Genomic DNA, 16,363 nt, shown 5'->3' with positions numbered 1-16,363 from the left:
AGATGGATCTGACTCCCCGAACTCCGCACGACTTTTAGGCACTTTAGCTCATCTTAAGCACGGCCCAATAACATGAAAATAGTTTCTTGGAACTTTAAAGGGCTGAGATCCCCACAGAAACGGACCAAACTTTTAAGGCACATCAAACGATTGCATCCTGATGTGGCCCTATTGCAGGAAACTCACCTTACCGAGCCGGAGTTTAAGTATTTGCAAAAGTTCTGGGTGGGTCAGGTTTTTGGCTCGTCGGCAAGGGAGGGTAAGGCGGGAGTTATAATTCTGGTACATAAAAACTTTGCGTTTACACTGGTGTCCCAGGAGCGGGATGACGAGGGCCGTTGGATCCATCTAGTGATGGAGCATGAAGGGGAAACCATCAGTATTCATAATGTGTATGGCCCAAATACGGTTAACACTGGTTTTTTTGGTCATTTGGAAACCCAACTCCAGCAGGATCGCACTAGGTTTTTGATTCTAGGGGGAGACCTTAACACTGTAAGGTCTTCAAAGGAGGATAGGAGCGCAGGGACTAGTTCGCAGAGAAGCAGAGATAGGATCTTGCCCGACTTTTTAAGACACACGGCCCTAATAGATGCGTGGAGGAGTTTACACCCAGATGCGCGGGAATATACACATTTCTCCCATGTTCATCAGTCATGGTCGCGTATTGATTACTTGTTAGTTAGTGACGCACTGTCGCGACGTTTACGTGAAGCGGCAATTGAAGATCTAGTTATTTCGGACCATGCTCCGGTTACCATTACCTTGGCCGACACAGTAGCTAGAGGAACGGATTTTATCTGGAGGTTTCCTACCTTTCTGGCAAAGGATGAGGGCTTTATACAGAAGCTTAAGGGGTGGTGGATGGAATTTGATGGGGATAATGTAGCGCATCGCTCGGAACCGTCATTGTATTGGCGTACAGCCAAAGCGGTAATAAGAGGGAAAATCATGCAGTATATGTCTAATCTTAAACGTAAGACGACCGAAGGATACAAGGCAGCGAGCGACAGATTGCGGTGTGCATACACAGCATTTCTACATTCTCCATCACTGCCATTGGGGGAGGAATGGAAGGAAGCCAAGCGACAGTTTGATCAATGGTTAGACAAAAGAGAGAGTATTTACCGGTCCCAATTTGATGCTGATTTAATGCGTTTTGGCAATAAGGCGGGCAAATTATTAGCGCGATTAGCAAAGGGGAGGTATGCACCGGCACATATTTCAACACTTAAAGAATCAAACGGAACTCCTACCTCAGACCCAAAAAAAATCAACACCATATTACTACCAAGCCCTTTACTCAGAAACACCCATAGATCTCCAGAAAGGGAGGGAATTTTTGGAGAAGGTGAAGCTGCCAGGGCTCACTCAGGAGCAGAACGGTCACTTGAGCGCAGAGATTACATTAGAGGAAGTCTGGAGCGCCATTAAGACCTTATCTAACGGAAAGGCCCCGGGTCCGGATGGATTCACAGGGGAGTTTTTCAAATCTCTGAGAGGAAATCAGCCCTACCTTGGTGGCATATTATAATACTTTACTAGGAACGGGGGCTTTACCAGCAGAGGCCAAGGTCGCGCATATAAAGGTGTTACCCAAGAAGGGGAAGAATCCTCTTGACCCGGGGTCGTACCGCCCCATCTCGCTGATAGACCAAGATCAGAAATTGCTCACAAAAATTTTGGCCAATCGACTGGCTATGTATCTACCCATACTGGTGGGAAAATCCCAGGTAGGATTTGTAAAAGGCAGGGCAGCAGTGACAAATCTACGCAAGGTATTGACGGTGCTAGAAACAGTCAGGCACGATCCCCAGCCAGGTACCAGGCCGGCACTTTTAGCGCTAGACGCAGAGAAAGCCTTTGATAACATACAATGGGAATGGCTGGGGATGGTGCTAGACAAAATGAACATTCAGGGAGACTTCCGGGTCTTCCTGAAGGGAGTCTACAATAACCCGCAAGCACGTGTTCACTCCTCAGGGTTCCTATCAGATCCCTTCCAATTACATAAAGGAACTCGACAGGGTTGCCCCCTGTCGCCCCTGCTATTCAATCTAGCATTGGAACCTATGGCTAGATTCCTGGAGGAATCGGATATGTTTAGAGGCATTCAAGTGGGGTCTTGTGCAGTGAAATTAGCCCTGTTCGCTGATGATGTCATACTTTTTATGTCAAACCCTCAGGAGCATTTAGGGAAGGTTTTTAAATTTTTACAGGAATTTGGGCAATGCTCGGGATATAAAGTCAATATAGCTAAGAGCGAACTGCTGGAGTTGGGCAGGCCATTGCCTAAGACCTTTTGGCAATCCTTGGGTTGCGGGATATCACCGGTTGAGCACTGCATTACTTATCTGGGTATCAAAATAGGGAGGGTACCAGACACTCTGTATGGCTTAAATTATTCCCCGTTAATTAAAAAAATACAAGCGGAACTCACTAGATGGGGCCAATTGCCGTTGTCCCTCCTGGGAAGATGCCATCTGATTAAGATGGTTAGTTTTCCTAGATTGCTATACCCCTTTCAAACACTACCTCTCTTATTGAAGCATGTGGATGTCTCGAAACTGACGGCTTCATTCACTAAATTTATATGGGCAGGAAAAAGGCCGCGCATAGCACTCACCAAATTCATGATGGGTAAACAAGAAGGGGGTGTGAACTTTCCGAATGTCAGGGGTTATAACGTGGTCTGTCTTTTTCGCCATGTAGTAGATTGGCTTCATGAAACAAGCAATTATTCCAACTTAGATCTGGAAGGGGAGTATGCCTCACCCTGGAACCTAAAAGCTTTGTTACATTGTAGAATCGCTTCTCTTCCGTGCCGTCTCAAAACCTCCATTGTATTGAGAGATACAGTTCTAGCTTGGAAAGTGGTACGTAAGCAGTTTGGGTTACCTCACCTGGTATCGAAGTATATGCCGTTGAGCGGCCACCCAGAGTTTTTACCGGGAATGGACAAGGGGGACGGAATTGCCTCATGGGGGAGGGTAGGCATTGGTAGCGCAGGGGATCTTATGCACACAGAGGAAAAGAGGTGGTTAACTGGGGAGGAAATCACCACTAAACTTAGACCCATAGCAGGTAGAGTAAATTTTTTGCAAGTACTTCAGGTACGAGCATTTTGTACCTCCAGGCTCAGGGATTTGAGTAAGGAAGCTACTCCGCACACTATGGATGAGGTCATAGGTCCAACAACTGGGCGGGCGACCATTTCAGGAATGTATAGAGCATTGAGAGAGGGTTTTGTTCGTCCGCAATTAAGGATTAGTTTTAAAAGCTGGGAACGGTGGACTCAGGATCCAGGTATAGGAGAGACCATACTGGGGGGTTGGGAGACGGTACGGAAGAGTGTGATAAATGAGAGCTGGAGGGAAACCTATTTTAAGTTGATGCATGCAGCTATATATGGCTTTAATATTCTGCCTTCACAATCTTTCCCTGACCGCATTACAAGTTGTCCCAAGTGCAATACACCACTGACGAATTTGTGGCATGGAGTGTGGCGGTGTGTACATACGAAACGATTTTGGGGGATGGTACAGAAATATATTAAGGACCATTGGAAAACGAATCTCCCAATGACGCCTCAAGCGCTACTATTCCATCAGGCGCGGCCGCCAGAGGAAGAGGGTGCTCGAGGAGTGAGATCACCTCTCGTGCTGGTGCACACGATTTTACTGGTAGCTTTGAGATGCCTCCTGAGTCAATGGTTAGAGGCAGACACGCCGGGGTTAGAATTGATTGTGTCACGGCTGAAACAGCTATTGGTTCTTGAGAGGGTGGAGGTGGAAAGGCGGAAGGAAACGGGAACCAAGAAGCTATTTGATAAGTGGCAAATATTCATAGAATCGCAATGTACAGCAGCCGAAATAGCGGAAATTGTTAGGCCTTTCCAGTACACAAAGTGGTATTGTACACAGCTCTTGGCAGGCGTTTTAGGGGGGTTGCAACTTTGAACCAGCTGGGGGAGAAAGGATGAGTAGAAACTTATTAATGACCCAGGTCGTGTCGGAGTTGGGGGAGTCATGTTTTCAGTCGATCTGAAGATAGACAATTATGCCATGTTTCTATGTTTATGTGTTTATATGTTATGTTGAATTTAATTCAAAGTTAATCCCATGACAGTAGAGTGCTGCGCACTCATGATGTAACTCTTGCGTGAAATGTTTGTAAGAAAATGTGAAAACTGACAATAAAAAGGATATTTAAAAAAAAAAAAAAACAACGCACAGTCCATGGAACCATTGCTTTCAATGGGGCTATTCACACATGCGTGAGCTTTCAAGCAGCGAGTGTCCGTTGCGTGAAACTCACTGCATGTCCCATAATGGTGCGTTTTCACTCACCTGGTCGCCCATTGAAGTGAATGGGTCCATATCTCACACATCAATCCCAATAAGTGCTTGCAAGTTCGTGAAAAACACATGCCACATGTAAAGCACACTGATGCAAAAACCAACGCAGACGGACAGATTTACATAAGTTTTTTACGCACGTAAATCTGTCACACTTGTGTGAATGTAGCCTCAGGCCTCATGCACACGGCCGTAGCCGTGTACACGACCCATGATTACGGCACGGGCGGCCACGGAGTGTCATCCGCGGGCCGTCAGCAAATCACGGACCGTGCACACATTGATTTTAGTGAGGCCGGAGGCTGACCTATACCAATATATATATCCTATACCAATGGTTGGAAGATCTCTTTGTGCAATACTGACTGCTTCAGATCTGAATCAACTACCAGCTAGCCAGTCATGGTCTGATTCTCATGCCAATTGTTGCCAGAATGAAATAGCACCTAGCCCAGAATGGAGGTAGCCACAATTTAATTGTGCTCTGCATCAATTATTTATCATTTCGGTAGAGTACCAATCCTAACGGCGAGTGCCAAATAGGAATTAGTGGAGCTCGTGGAGACACGGCTGTCACATTGTGCCAATATGTAACACTTCATCAAGCATGTATACTCTTCTTGCCAGCTGGAAGTCATTCAAGTATTAAGTATGAAGCACATGTCATTGGTGATGTTAGAGGAATTCCAGATCATGACAATAATAGCAAGTACTTCCACTTCATACGTGTGTGTCTACGATCTTACATCTGGGTAACAGTAGATCTAAGGCTAGGTGTATGAGAATAGATTTTGGGCTCATTCAGATAGATGTCCAGATAATTAACATACTGTTAATTGGGATCAGGTAGCAATTCATGTAGTGAGAGTGCGTCCAAACTTAGCGGGTGTTGTGCGGCTGCAATGCGGTCCACATCATGGTTAATGTGTATATATGTTGCATCACTTGGAGACAAAATGGTTTGATTCTGTCCATAACGTTCTGATACCACTGTGGAATAACCATTAGATTAAAGTTGGCAGGACTGTGACAGGTCGGAATAATACAATGGTGTCAATGATGAATTCACAGTATTTTCTGAATTGAAAAATAGATCTTTTGTGCTGTTTTGTTCTTCTATTCATCATGGCATGTCGTGTATTTATGTGAGTGCTGAGCACTAATAAGCATGTGATAAAAGCCGTACATACAGAGAAACATGTTTGGGGGATTGTCATGTCATACATTTTAGGCTAAGTTCACACTAGTGTTAGTATAAGTTTACCTCTCTTCCGTCAGAGGAAGAGAAGATCGAAAGATTAAACGGAAAGCAACGGTTGATTTCCATGGTAATTCTTTTGTTTCCGTTGCTCTCTGTTCGCTAGGTTTCCGTTTGCAGTCTGCAGAACTTTTGTTCCCTTGAAAACAAAACGGAAACCTAGCGAACGGAGAAAAATGGAAAGCAACTGAAACAAAAGAATTACTATTAAAGTCAATGGTAATTCTAACAGAACCGCTGCTTTCCGTTTAATTTTTCGATCCTCTATTCCTCTGACGGAAGAGAGGTAAACGTATACTAACGCTAGTGTGAAAGAAGCTGTAGATAGCATAGAATCCTGCAGTTAGACGAAGCCATCCTCATCCTGAAAGGATCACGGAGCAAATTACAGTGAGTTAGTATTGACAGCTTTATATTAGGGGTATAGAAAGTTACAATCTGGCGGGTTTTGAATATAAAGCCTTGGACAAAAATATTTAATTAAAGCAAACGAAGACAAATACTGCAAAAAGTTTACAAATTGCACTGCACTGGGTTTTATTGCAAAATTTATTCTGTTGCGGATCTGCCTAAAATGTGCAGTAAATTGATGCGGACTAGCCGTTGCGTATTGAGGTGAAAGTACTTCCCTTCTCTCTATCAGTGCAGGATAGAGAGAAAGGACAGCCCTTTCCCTAGTAAAAGAAATTCATACTTACCCCGCCGTTGCCTTGGTGACGCGTCCCTCTTTCAACATCCAGCTCGACCTCCCTGGATGACGCGGCAGTCCATGTGACCGCTGCAGCCAGTGATTGGCCTGTGATTGGCTGCAGCCGTCACATGGACTGAAACGTCATCCCGGGAGGCCGGACTGGAGGAAGAAGCAGGGAGTTCTCGGTAAGTAGGAACTTCTATTTTTTTTACAGGTTGATCTATATTGTGATCGGAAGTCACTGTCCAGGGTGCTGAAACAGTTACTGCCGATCGTTTAACTCTTTCAGCACCCTGGACAGTGACTATCTCCTGACGTCGCCTAGCAACGCTTCCGTAATTACGGGTGCACACACGTAGTCACCCATAATTACGGGAGCCCCATTGACTTCTATGGGCCTGCCCGTGCCGTAATAATGGCCCGTGATTACGGGCGTTTTTACGTTAGTGTGCATGGGGCCTCAGTCTGGCTGTAGACCTAGAAATACATAGGTCCAGCCAGAATGAAGAAATGTCATGTTTGTAAAACAAATACGCTCCGCAACACACATAACATCTGCAGACTTCATTGTGGAATTTTGACTCTCCATTGAAGTCAATGGAGAAATTCCGCAATGAGTCCGCAACAAGTCCGTACACGTCCGCAACAACCAGTGTATGCTGCGGACACCAAATTCCGCACCGCAGCCTATGGTCCGAAGCGGAATTGTCCGCAACGTGTAAACAAACGTCACTAAAAAGCTGTGGAAAACAATGGAGAAACGTGTACGCTGCGGATTTCCGCAGCGGACTGTCCGCAGCGGAATTCCAGAGCAATTCCGCCACTTCTGGTCGTGCCCTTAGGGTGGGTTTAAAGATCTTTCTCTATAGTTGCAATGATCATTTATTTCTGGAAAGTAACAGTTTAGTCCTTAAAGGGTTTTTTCAACAAATTTATTTTCTGGTATATACACTGGATATATAGAAGTCAGATTGGTGGTGGTCTGACCACTGTAACCCACCATCATCCTGACAACAGCAGTAAACCAGTCCCCATTCTAGGTGGGAAAGTGGCCACACAGACTCCACTCTATGGCCGGGTTTCCAAGTAGCATAAACACTGCGGAATTTCCGCAACAGAATTCTGTGCAGAAATTCCGCAGCATTTAAGGTAGCAACAAAAAGAATAAGATTTGAACAATTCGCATGCGATCGCTGCAGAAAAATGTTGCGAGTTTTTCCCATTAAATTAAATGGGCGTTATTTCCTGCGACAAAATAGCAAATTTGGTGACTTTTGCGGCGGAAACGCTGCGAATCCGTCACAAAAATCGCAAATTTAGAAGAAAAAAAACACCTTTTTTTTTCTTGTTTAAAATTAATAAAAGAGTTTATACTTACCCCCGGCCATTGTCAAAGCGACGCGTCCCTCTGCAGCCCGGCCTCCTGTGATGGCATCTCATCTAATGTGAATGCTGTAGCCACTTACAGGCTGCAGCGGTCATATTGTCTGCAGCATCGTCCCAAGAGGCCGTGCTGCACGAAGAACAGAGGGACGCGTCGCTGTGACAACGACTGGGGGTAAGTATTAGCTTCTTTTTTTTTTTTTTTTAACCACTGCTTTCCGCAGCGGAGATTCTTCCAGAAAATCTTCACCACAATTCAGTGCGGTTTTTTCGGGTAGAAATCCCTGCGCTTTCTAGGTCGGATACAATGCGTAATTTGACGCAAAATCCTTGACCTGTGGGAACCGAGCCATCTGTATCTACAGTGTTTCTCTCGTTATAGGAGGCATCAGTTCGATAGATGTGCATGATGTTAGAATAATGCCAGCGCAGCATGCCAATGACCATAAGGCAACATCTTACCTCTGAGCTGTGGTCATGATTGCATCCACAACCTCAATAATTCTATGCAAGGCTGAGTCAGTTCCAATTGTCATGTCAGTTCCACAAAAGTCATTGTCTATGGAGCCCACCATTCCTACTATATTTAGGTGGGAATATTGCTCTACGGCTGTAGCTTCAATTTTTCCTATGAGAAAAATAAATAAATCTGTGGTTAAAATCAGGTGAAAGACACACAAGTAAGGCTTCATTCACATCTGTGCTAGGTTCCCGTTCCGACATTCCGTCTGAGCTTTCCGTCGGAACGGGACCCTGAGTGACACAAACGGAAACCAAATGTTTCCATCATTATTGAGTTCAATGGTGATGGATACGGTGCCAATGGTTTCCGGTTGTCTCATTTGTGCAGGGGTTCCGTCATTTTGACAGAATCAATAGCGTAGTCGACTACTCTATTGATTCCGTCAAAACGACTGAACCCTTGCACAACTGAGACAAATGGAAACCATTGGCACCGGATCCGTCACCATTGAAATCAATGGTGATGGAAATGGAAACCTTTGGTTTCTGTTTGTGTCAGTCAGGGACCCGTTCCGACGGAAAGCTCAGACGGAACGTCGGAACGGGACCCTAGCACAGATGTGAACAAAGCCTTACAAGATAATGGGGCACAGCTAAAAAAAGTTGTGACTGGTTTGTAAAAGACCATTAACATGATAAGAGTTTTCAACAATAACTGCAGAGAGAAAAGTTTAACATGTCCACTTAATTTTATCATGGACGCAGTGATTATCATCATGGATGCTCATTATCAATAATATTAGAATAATGTTGTGAAATAAAGAGTAAAATGTTTTACCAAACCCCATTTATATGATGTGGTAAAAATTCACATAGATTTTAGGGCATTATATGTGGCCTATTTATGCAGGATTTTTGCAGGGGATTTCACTCTTTGCAATGCAAAGGGTAAAATCTGTTGCAAATTTGCATCAAAATCTGTATGTATATGGATTTTTCATTGTGGATTTTCATACAAATATCCGGCAGAAATTTTCTGTAATGTGTCAACCCAGCTAAGTAAAGCATGAAATTCAAATAGTCTTGTCCGCACTAGCTCGGTATCTGTCAGTAGCGCTAAGCGTTGTGTTGTTTCAGCGTTTTTCATCTGTACTGTCGCCAGAATTTTCACCTATACTCTATATACAAAATATAATGATCTGTAATACAGATGTCATAAGAACTGACTTGTATGTGGAGATTACAGCCATTATATGGCATCCGATGGAGCAGGCTTCATATTGAGTCCTGAGGACTCTTCATGGAAGTATGGCTGTGAAAACACTAAACTGTGAATTACCCCATTGACTAATGCTGGGTCCTTATTACAGAATAATAATAAAAATCATGCAAACAGCTAAATCGGTCGTGTGCATAGGCCTAAAGCTGCCCATACAAATAAGATGTATATCAGCCTAACCCACCGATTCTGGCGGCACCAGCCAACCATCTAATGTGTATGGCGGTGTCCTGACTCTCCCCCAATGGCAGATGTCGGGTGGCGAGAAGGATCGGGCTGTTCAATTTCTGTATGCCCAATCCTTTGTTAGTAGATAAGCTTTCTCCCTATTGAAAACGCATGCATGCTTGGCCGAGCCAATCGTCCATGTGTATGGGGGAGTCGGGAGGAATAGCTATGGTGTCTGAAAAGTGACAGACTGGAAACCAAATAGCTAAAACATAAGAGAAAGTCCATATGGAATGTCACATTGTCCGAACCAATGTTTGGCAACCCCCTGTGATCAACCAAACGAGGTACATTTAACCCTTTCACTGTTACTTCTATGTCTATGGATACAAATCCCAATCCCTGCTTGGACATGAGACATAACAAAAGCCAATATCTCAATCAAAATTGCTGCTAGTGCCAAGAATATTGGCTTTCAAATAAGGGAGGGATCTGATGACCAGGGGGTCCCCGATCGCTCACAGAACGTGCTGAAATAGCTGTTCTCACAAGATATGTCAGAGTTGCCAATAACAACCAATCAGATCTCTGCTTTCATTTTCAAACCTTATGAAAAAATTAAAGCTGGAATCGGATTTTGTCGCTATGGGCAACACCGAAGCTTTTTGTTGGTTTTTATTCATGAAGCTTGGTAGAGCTATTGGTTTGAATTAGGGTGCAGTCACACGTAGCGAATTTGCCTTGTATTTCCGCAGCGTAATAATATGCTGCAAAAAACGTTACAATGTCCAATGGAAATTTTTTTCCACAACTCACATTTCCCAATATTTTTGTTGCAGAATATTTTCCCATTGGAATACATTGTCCAAGGCAAATACGCCACGTGTGACTGCCCTCTTATACTCCATAAGAAACGTAAAATAGGGGCAAAAAGTTAGTGAGATGGAGATGGTAGCAAATGAATTACCATTTTTCACCAATTCTTCCAAAAGTCCACTCCATTCCTCACGGAAAAGGTTAGCCCCTGTCAAGCTCCCATCTCCCCCAATAACACAAAGATTTGTGATCCCACGCTGAATCAGATTGTAAGCTGCCTGCAACCGGCCTTCACGGGAACGAAATGATTTGCAGCGAGCACTGCCAATAACAGTCCCACCCTGTAATGGAAACAACAATGCTGAATGCCTTGTTAGAAAAAGAGTATAGAAAATGAAATAAGAAACGATGTCCTGAAGTGTAAGAATAACTCACCGTTTTTATTTTGCGTAAAAGGGTTTTCTAGGAATAGAAAAAAAGGGTCTGTATTTTTCGAGAACCAGCGCCACTCCTGCCCATAAATGTGTCTGGTATTGCAGTTCAGCGTTACTCACTTGCAAAACTAGACACAGACCATGGACATGAGTGGCGCTGTTTCCGGTAAAAAAAAAAAAGAGACCCCTTTTTTAAGCCTGGACAACCCCTTTTAAAGTAAAGCTTTCATAAAATAGTGACAACTTGTGTAGGGGCTTCTAAAAGATAGGGTTAAAGAAAATGACAGTAACTAAAAAACGAACTGGAAAAAAAATAAATGTCTGATAGACCCGCACCTATATCGAGGTCTGGGACCCGCACCTATATCAAGAATGGGGGTCACGCAAAACCCCGTTTCACCTGGCGGCCCCCTCTCCACTAGTCCCTGGCTGAAATCTGCGGCCAGCTGCTGCCTCACCAGACGAAACAGGGGTCATATGACCCCCATTTTCGATATAGGTGCGGGTCTCAGACATTTACGGCATATCCTGCAGATATGCCATAAATTTCTACGTTTGGAATATCCCTTTAAGGACTCAGCCCTTTTAGAATACATAATTTAGCAGCTTTATGTAAAAGTTGACTGCTGATTGGAAAAGTGAGGTAGTTGCCTATGGCAACCAATCAGGTTGCTGCTTTCAATTTCCAAATGGCCTCTAAAAATAGAAAGGTGGAACCTGATTCGTTGGCATGGGCAACTACTTCACTTTCCTTTTGCACAAATTGTGAAGCATCTACCCCACTTTAACCTTTACTGGAATGATTCTTTAAGGTTGGTTCCCACACACAAGATACGCTGCAGATTTTCTACAACAGAAAATCTGCAGTAGGGCATGTTCAGACGTGGCAGAATTTTTCCCGCTGCAAATGTTGGTGCAGATTCAGGGAAATTACGCAACTAATCTGCAGCAACATTTGCATATTTGACAGGTAATTCAGACGCTGCAGATATCACAGCGGACTTCCCACAGATTTCAGTTGTTGCATTGCAAAGGCTGAAATCTGCAGTGAAATTCCGCTGCTTCTCTGCAATGTAATGAGCATGCTGCGGAGGGGAAATTCTGCACCGCAGGCTAAATTTTGCACAGTTATTTTCTGCAACGTCTGAACTAACGTTCCTAAAAATGTATAGAAACAAATATAAAAAACGGCTGCTGCTGAATTCAACTGTGGACTGTCCGCAGCGGAATTCCACAGCAATTTTGCCACGTGTGAATGTGCCCTAAAAGCTATAGTATTTCCGCAATGGATTTGTGTGCGTAAATTCCGCAGCATTTACAGTAGCAGCAAAGTGGATGAGATTTTAAAAATCTCTTGCCCATGATGCGGAAAAAAACCAGAGCGTAAACATTAATAAAATGACTTGCGGTGATGGAATTTAATTCCACAGCATGTCACTTTATGCTGCGTCTTCATTGATTTTCAACAGAAAAGCCAAGTGTTGCGACTTTTGCGGCGTAATCACATCGATTACACCACAAAAATGGAAACTCCTGAAAAAAAAAATCATACTTACCCAGAAAGCTTTCCTTCGTCATACATCATCTTAGGAGGCCAGACTACACGCAGAGAAGGTGGAGGGGGTAAGTATAAGTAAGGATTTTCTAACTAAAGGTGCTGCGGGTTACAGGTCGGACACACTGCGCTGTTTTTTTTTCCCGACCCGTGGGAACCCAGCCGTAAAGCAAAGAAATCCGTAGCAATAGTGTGTTTTTGCTGCGCATATTGGTGCGGAAACGCTGCGGTTTTTCCATAGTGGTTTTACCTTCAGATTTAGCGTATTTCCAGCGGTCTTTACTGTGTTACCGCTGCGTAAACGCTATAGAAGACTTCACCTTGTGTATTTTAGTGTGGAATTTATGCTCCTCATCGACGTCTATGGGCCAAACATGCAGCATCTCCGTTTAGAATACGCAGAATACATTGACATGTTGCGGATTTGAAAAATCGCACCGCAGAATACTTTCCGCAGCGTGTGGCTGAGATTTGCAAAATCAAATTTAATTCGCTGCTACTATAAATGCTGCAGAATTTCCGCAAAGATTTCCATTGTGGAAATTCTGCAGCGTTAACGCTGTGTGGGAACCAGGTCTTAGGGCATGTTCAGACGTGGCAGAAATTTTCTGAGGCAAACGTTGCTGCAGAGTCATTGCGAATTTGCAGCAACATTTGCATATTTGACAGGTAATTCAGACGCTGGGGATATCACAGCAGACCTTGCCACAGATTTCAGTTTTTGCATTGCAAAGGCTGAAATCTGCAGTGAAAATCCGCTGCTTCTCCGCTGGCGGCCATGCATGCTGCGGAATGAAAATTCTGCTTCGCAGCCTAAATTCCGCATTGTTATTTTCCACAGCGTCTGAACTAAGTCACATAAAAAGGTATAGAAAACAATGGAAAAGGTATAGAAAACTGCGGACTATCCGCAGCGGAATTCAACAGCAATTCCGCCACTTCTCAACATGCCCTTAAGCTTCCTTCACACACACTTTTTGTGTGGCGTTTTTGTTGCCTGAAAATGAACCCAAAAAAAATTGAAAGTTTTTTTTAGTAAAATGGTATGTTTTTGTGGCGTTTTTTTGTAAATAGTGTGTTTTACTACCTACATTTTTTTTTTAGATGCCGTCATTTCACATTGCAAATCATGTGATTTAAAGATCATGTGACGCAAAAATTCTTGTTTGAAAAACATAATTTATTCTGAATTAGAACACCACAAAAAAAAACATAAAAAACCGCTACACGCATTGACACTTGCGTTTTTTTGAAGAAGCAAATAAAAGTTATGGAGGTCTATTGGAGAAATACGCTACTAAATGCTTAAAACAAAAGCTGCAGCCAGGCTTGCTGCAATCTTTCATAAATGCTACTGACCCAAAAAATGCAAGACAAAATGAAAAAAAAGGCAGCTAAAAAAATTCCATGTTTGTAGTGTGTTAAATTTATATTTACTCCCAAGCGAACATCTGGCTGCAGCTTTTTTTTGCCGCAAAAAAAGGCAACAAAATTCGCTTGGAAAAACGCCTCAAAAAAGTGCACTTTTTCCTAGAAACGCTGCATGTGAAGCCACCCTTAAGGGCATGGCCACACGTAGCGGAATTGCTCTGGAATTCCGCTGCGGACACTCCGCAGCGGAAATCCGTAGCGGACCCGTTTCTCCATTGCCTTCCACAGCTTTTTGGTTGGGTTCATTTGCACGTTGCGCACCATTCCGCTGCTGAGCATAGGCTGCGGTGCGGAATTTGGTGTCCGCAGCATACAATGGTTGTTGCGGACGTGTGGCGGACTGCTTGCGGACTCATTGCGGAATTTCTCCATTGACTTCAATGGATATTCTAAGTTCCGCAATGAAGTCCGCAGATGTAATGTAGATGTTATGTGTGCTGCGGAGTGTATTGGTTTTTTAATATGACATTTCTTCATTCTGGCTGGACCTATGTATTTCTAGGTCCACAGCCAGACTGAGGAAGTCAATGGGGCTCCCGTAATTACGGGTGACTACGTGTGTGCACCCATAATTACGGGTGACTACGTATGTGCACCCGTAATTACGGGAGCGTTGCTAGGCGACGTCAGTAAATAGTCACTGTCCAGGGTGCTGAAAGAGTTACGCGATCGGCAGTAACTGTTTCTGCACCCTGGACAGTGACTACCGATCACAATATACATCAACCTGTAAAAAAAATAGAAGTTCAAACTTACTGAGAACTCCCTGCTTCTTCCTCCAGTCCGGCTTCCCATGATGACGTTTCAGTCCAAGTGACGGCTGCAGCCAATCACAGGCTGCAGCCGTCACATGGACTGCCGCGTCATCCAGGGAGGTCGGGCTGGATGCCGAAAGAGGGACGCGTCACCAAGACAACGGCCGGTAAGCATGAAATTTGTTTACTTTCACTAGGGAAAGTGCTGTCCCTTCTCTCTATCCTGCACTGATACAGAGAAGGGAAGTACTTTCACCTCAATACGCAGCGGCTAGTCCGCATCAATTTATTGCCCATTTTGGGCAGATCCGCAACAGAATCTGCAACGCAGATTCTGTGCGGCATTGATGCGGACAGATGCGGAAGAATTCCGCCACTTGTGGCCATGCCCTAAATTGAGGCATATCTCATGGTACAAGGCAAGGCTCTGTAAGCGCTATACTATACTAATACTATAAAATATGAACGTATTACTACAAAATCCATATAACTGGTCACACAATATTCTGATTCAATGATTTAGAAGAAAAAGTAGGAAAATACAAATATCCACTAGCAAATTTAACATGGATCAATATAAAAGAAATATACAACTGTTGTCACTTACCACCTGTAAAATGCTTGATACACTTTCCCATGACACTTCAATAATATTGTCTCCACCATCAACCATTCCTTGATAACCCTAGGACGAAGATTAAAAAATACTTTAGTATTAGTCGATTTTTATTTAATTTTTACATATATGCTGTAAAATTATATTTATCTGGCATAAAAGTGACAGAACGGAAGCCTTGAAATTAGGACAGATAGCACTGGTGCCGACAGACTCCATTGACTTACAACGAGGCCTATTGAGGTTCTGTCGTTTTGGCAGAATTTGCGACAGAGGCTCCAAACTGAGCCTCCATCGCTAATGTGTACAGAGCCTAAAATCACCCCTCATAAACATAATATGTGTCAATAGTCCAACTATTGAAAGAATTATAAATAAATGATAAGGAATTAGCGGTCAATTAAAGGAACCTGACACAAGTATATGCCATCATTTTACGATCACTGGGGGTCCGACTGCCAGGATCCCCACCGATCTTAAAAATTGAAGGGGACACAGTGCTAAATCCGTTATTCCCTGCACAGTGGAGTTCCCATCCACCGGCTGTGCAGGGAACGGCGGCAGGGCCACATTCCCTTGAATGAGGCTGTGTGCGAGAATATACATTACAGATTTCTTCCTTTCTTATTTTTCACGTCAACTCTTTTCACTCTGCTAAATGGTATAAAAGGGATAAAAAAAAATAGGAGGGACATATGTGGCAAGTTATTTTTCTGTCCTCTGATCACAGGGAGGTTGTTTAGTAGCGCACCCACTATTTGTGAGTAATTGGGTAGGGGTAATTGTGAGTAAATGTGTTGTCCATGTACTGAGTCTGGCTATAGGGGGAGCTCATAAACATTTTAAACATTCCTTTTTTGGTGAGTCTCTGTCTCCTTTGGACTCAAATATATGTCACTATAAGAATATTATTATTTTATGCACATTGCTCTATAGACCTGGATGAAATCCACTGGCCTTAAAAATGACTGACCGTTTCCTTTCGAGTACAGTTTTACAAATGTTTTGCAATGTCTGTTTTTGTGTCTGGTGAAAATGTTGTAGATTGCTGAGTATCTAAAATCTGCAGATGAGTGAACACAAGCTGCTATCTGCTTAGTAACAAGATCCTGGATACAGTATCTAAGAAACCCGGTTCCCCAATGTCTTATATGTTT

At 43.5% G+C, this 16,363-nt stretch overlaps 1 protein-coding gene across 3 annotated transcripts in view; it reads right to left on the bottom strand.

The window, feature by feature from the left end:
* The window catches only part of PFKP (phosphofructokinase, platelet), a 103,398-nt gene that overhangs the window by 49,873 nt on the left and 37,162 nt on the right, over positions 1-16,363 (bottom strand). For all 3 annotated transcript variants that reach the window (XM_075827442.1, XM_075827441.1, XM_075827439.1), the window contains exons 3-5: positions 15,198-15,275; positions 10,567-10,756; positions 8,153-8,318 (exon numbers count right to left, since the gene is read on the bottom strand). In XM_075827442.1, the coding sequence (XP_075683557.1) occupies positions 8,153-8,318; positions 10,567-10,756; positions 15,198-15,275 (434 nt within the window). The remainder of the gene's footprint in view (positions 1-8,152; positions 8,319-10,566; positions 10,757-15,197; positions 15,276-16,363) is intronic.

Source organism: Rhinoderma darwinii, chromosome 5 (assembly GCF_050947455.1).
Source record: "Rhinoderma darwinii isolate aRhiDar2 chromosome 5, aRhiDar2.hap1, whole genome shotgun sequence".
NCBI classification, from domain to species: domain Eukaryota; kingdom Metazoa; phylum Chordata; class Amphibia; order Anura; family Rhinodermatidae; genus Rhinoderma; species Rhinoderma darwinii.
The sequence above is the reverse complement of the archived record's forward strand: the minus strand, read 5'-3'. Positions and strand labels throughout refer to the sequence as shown.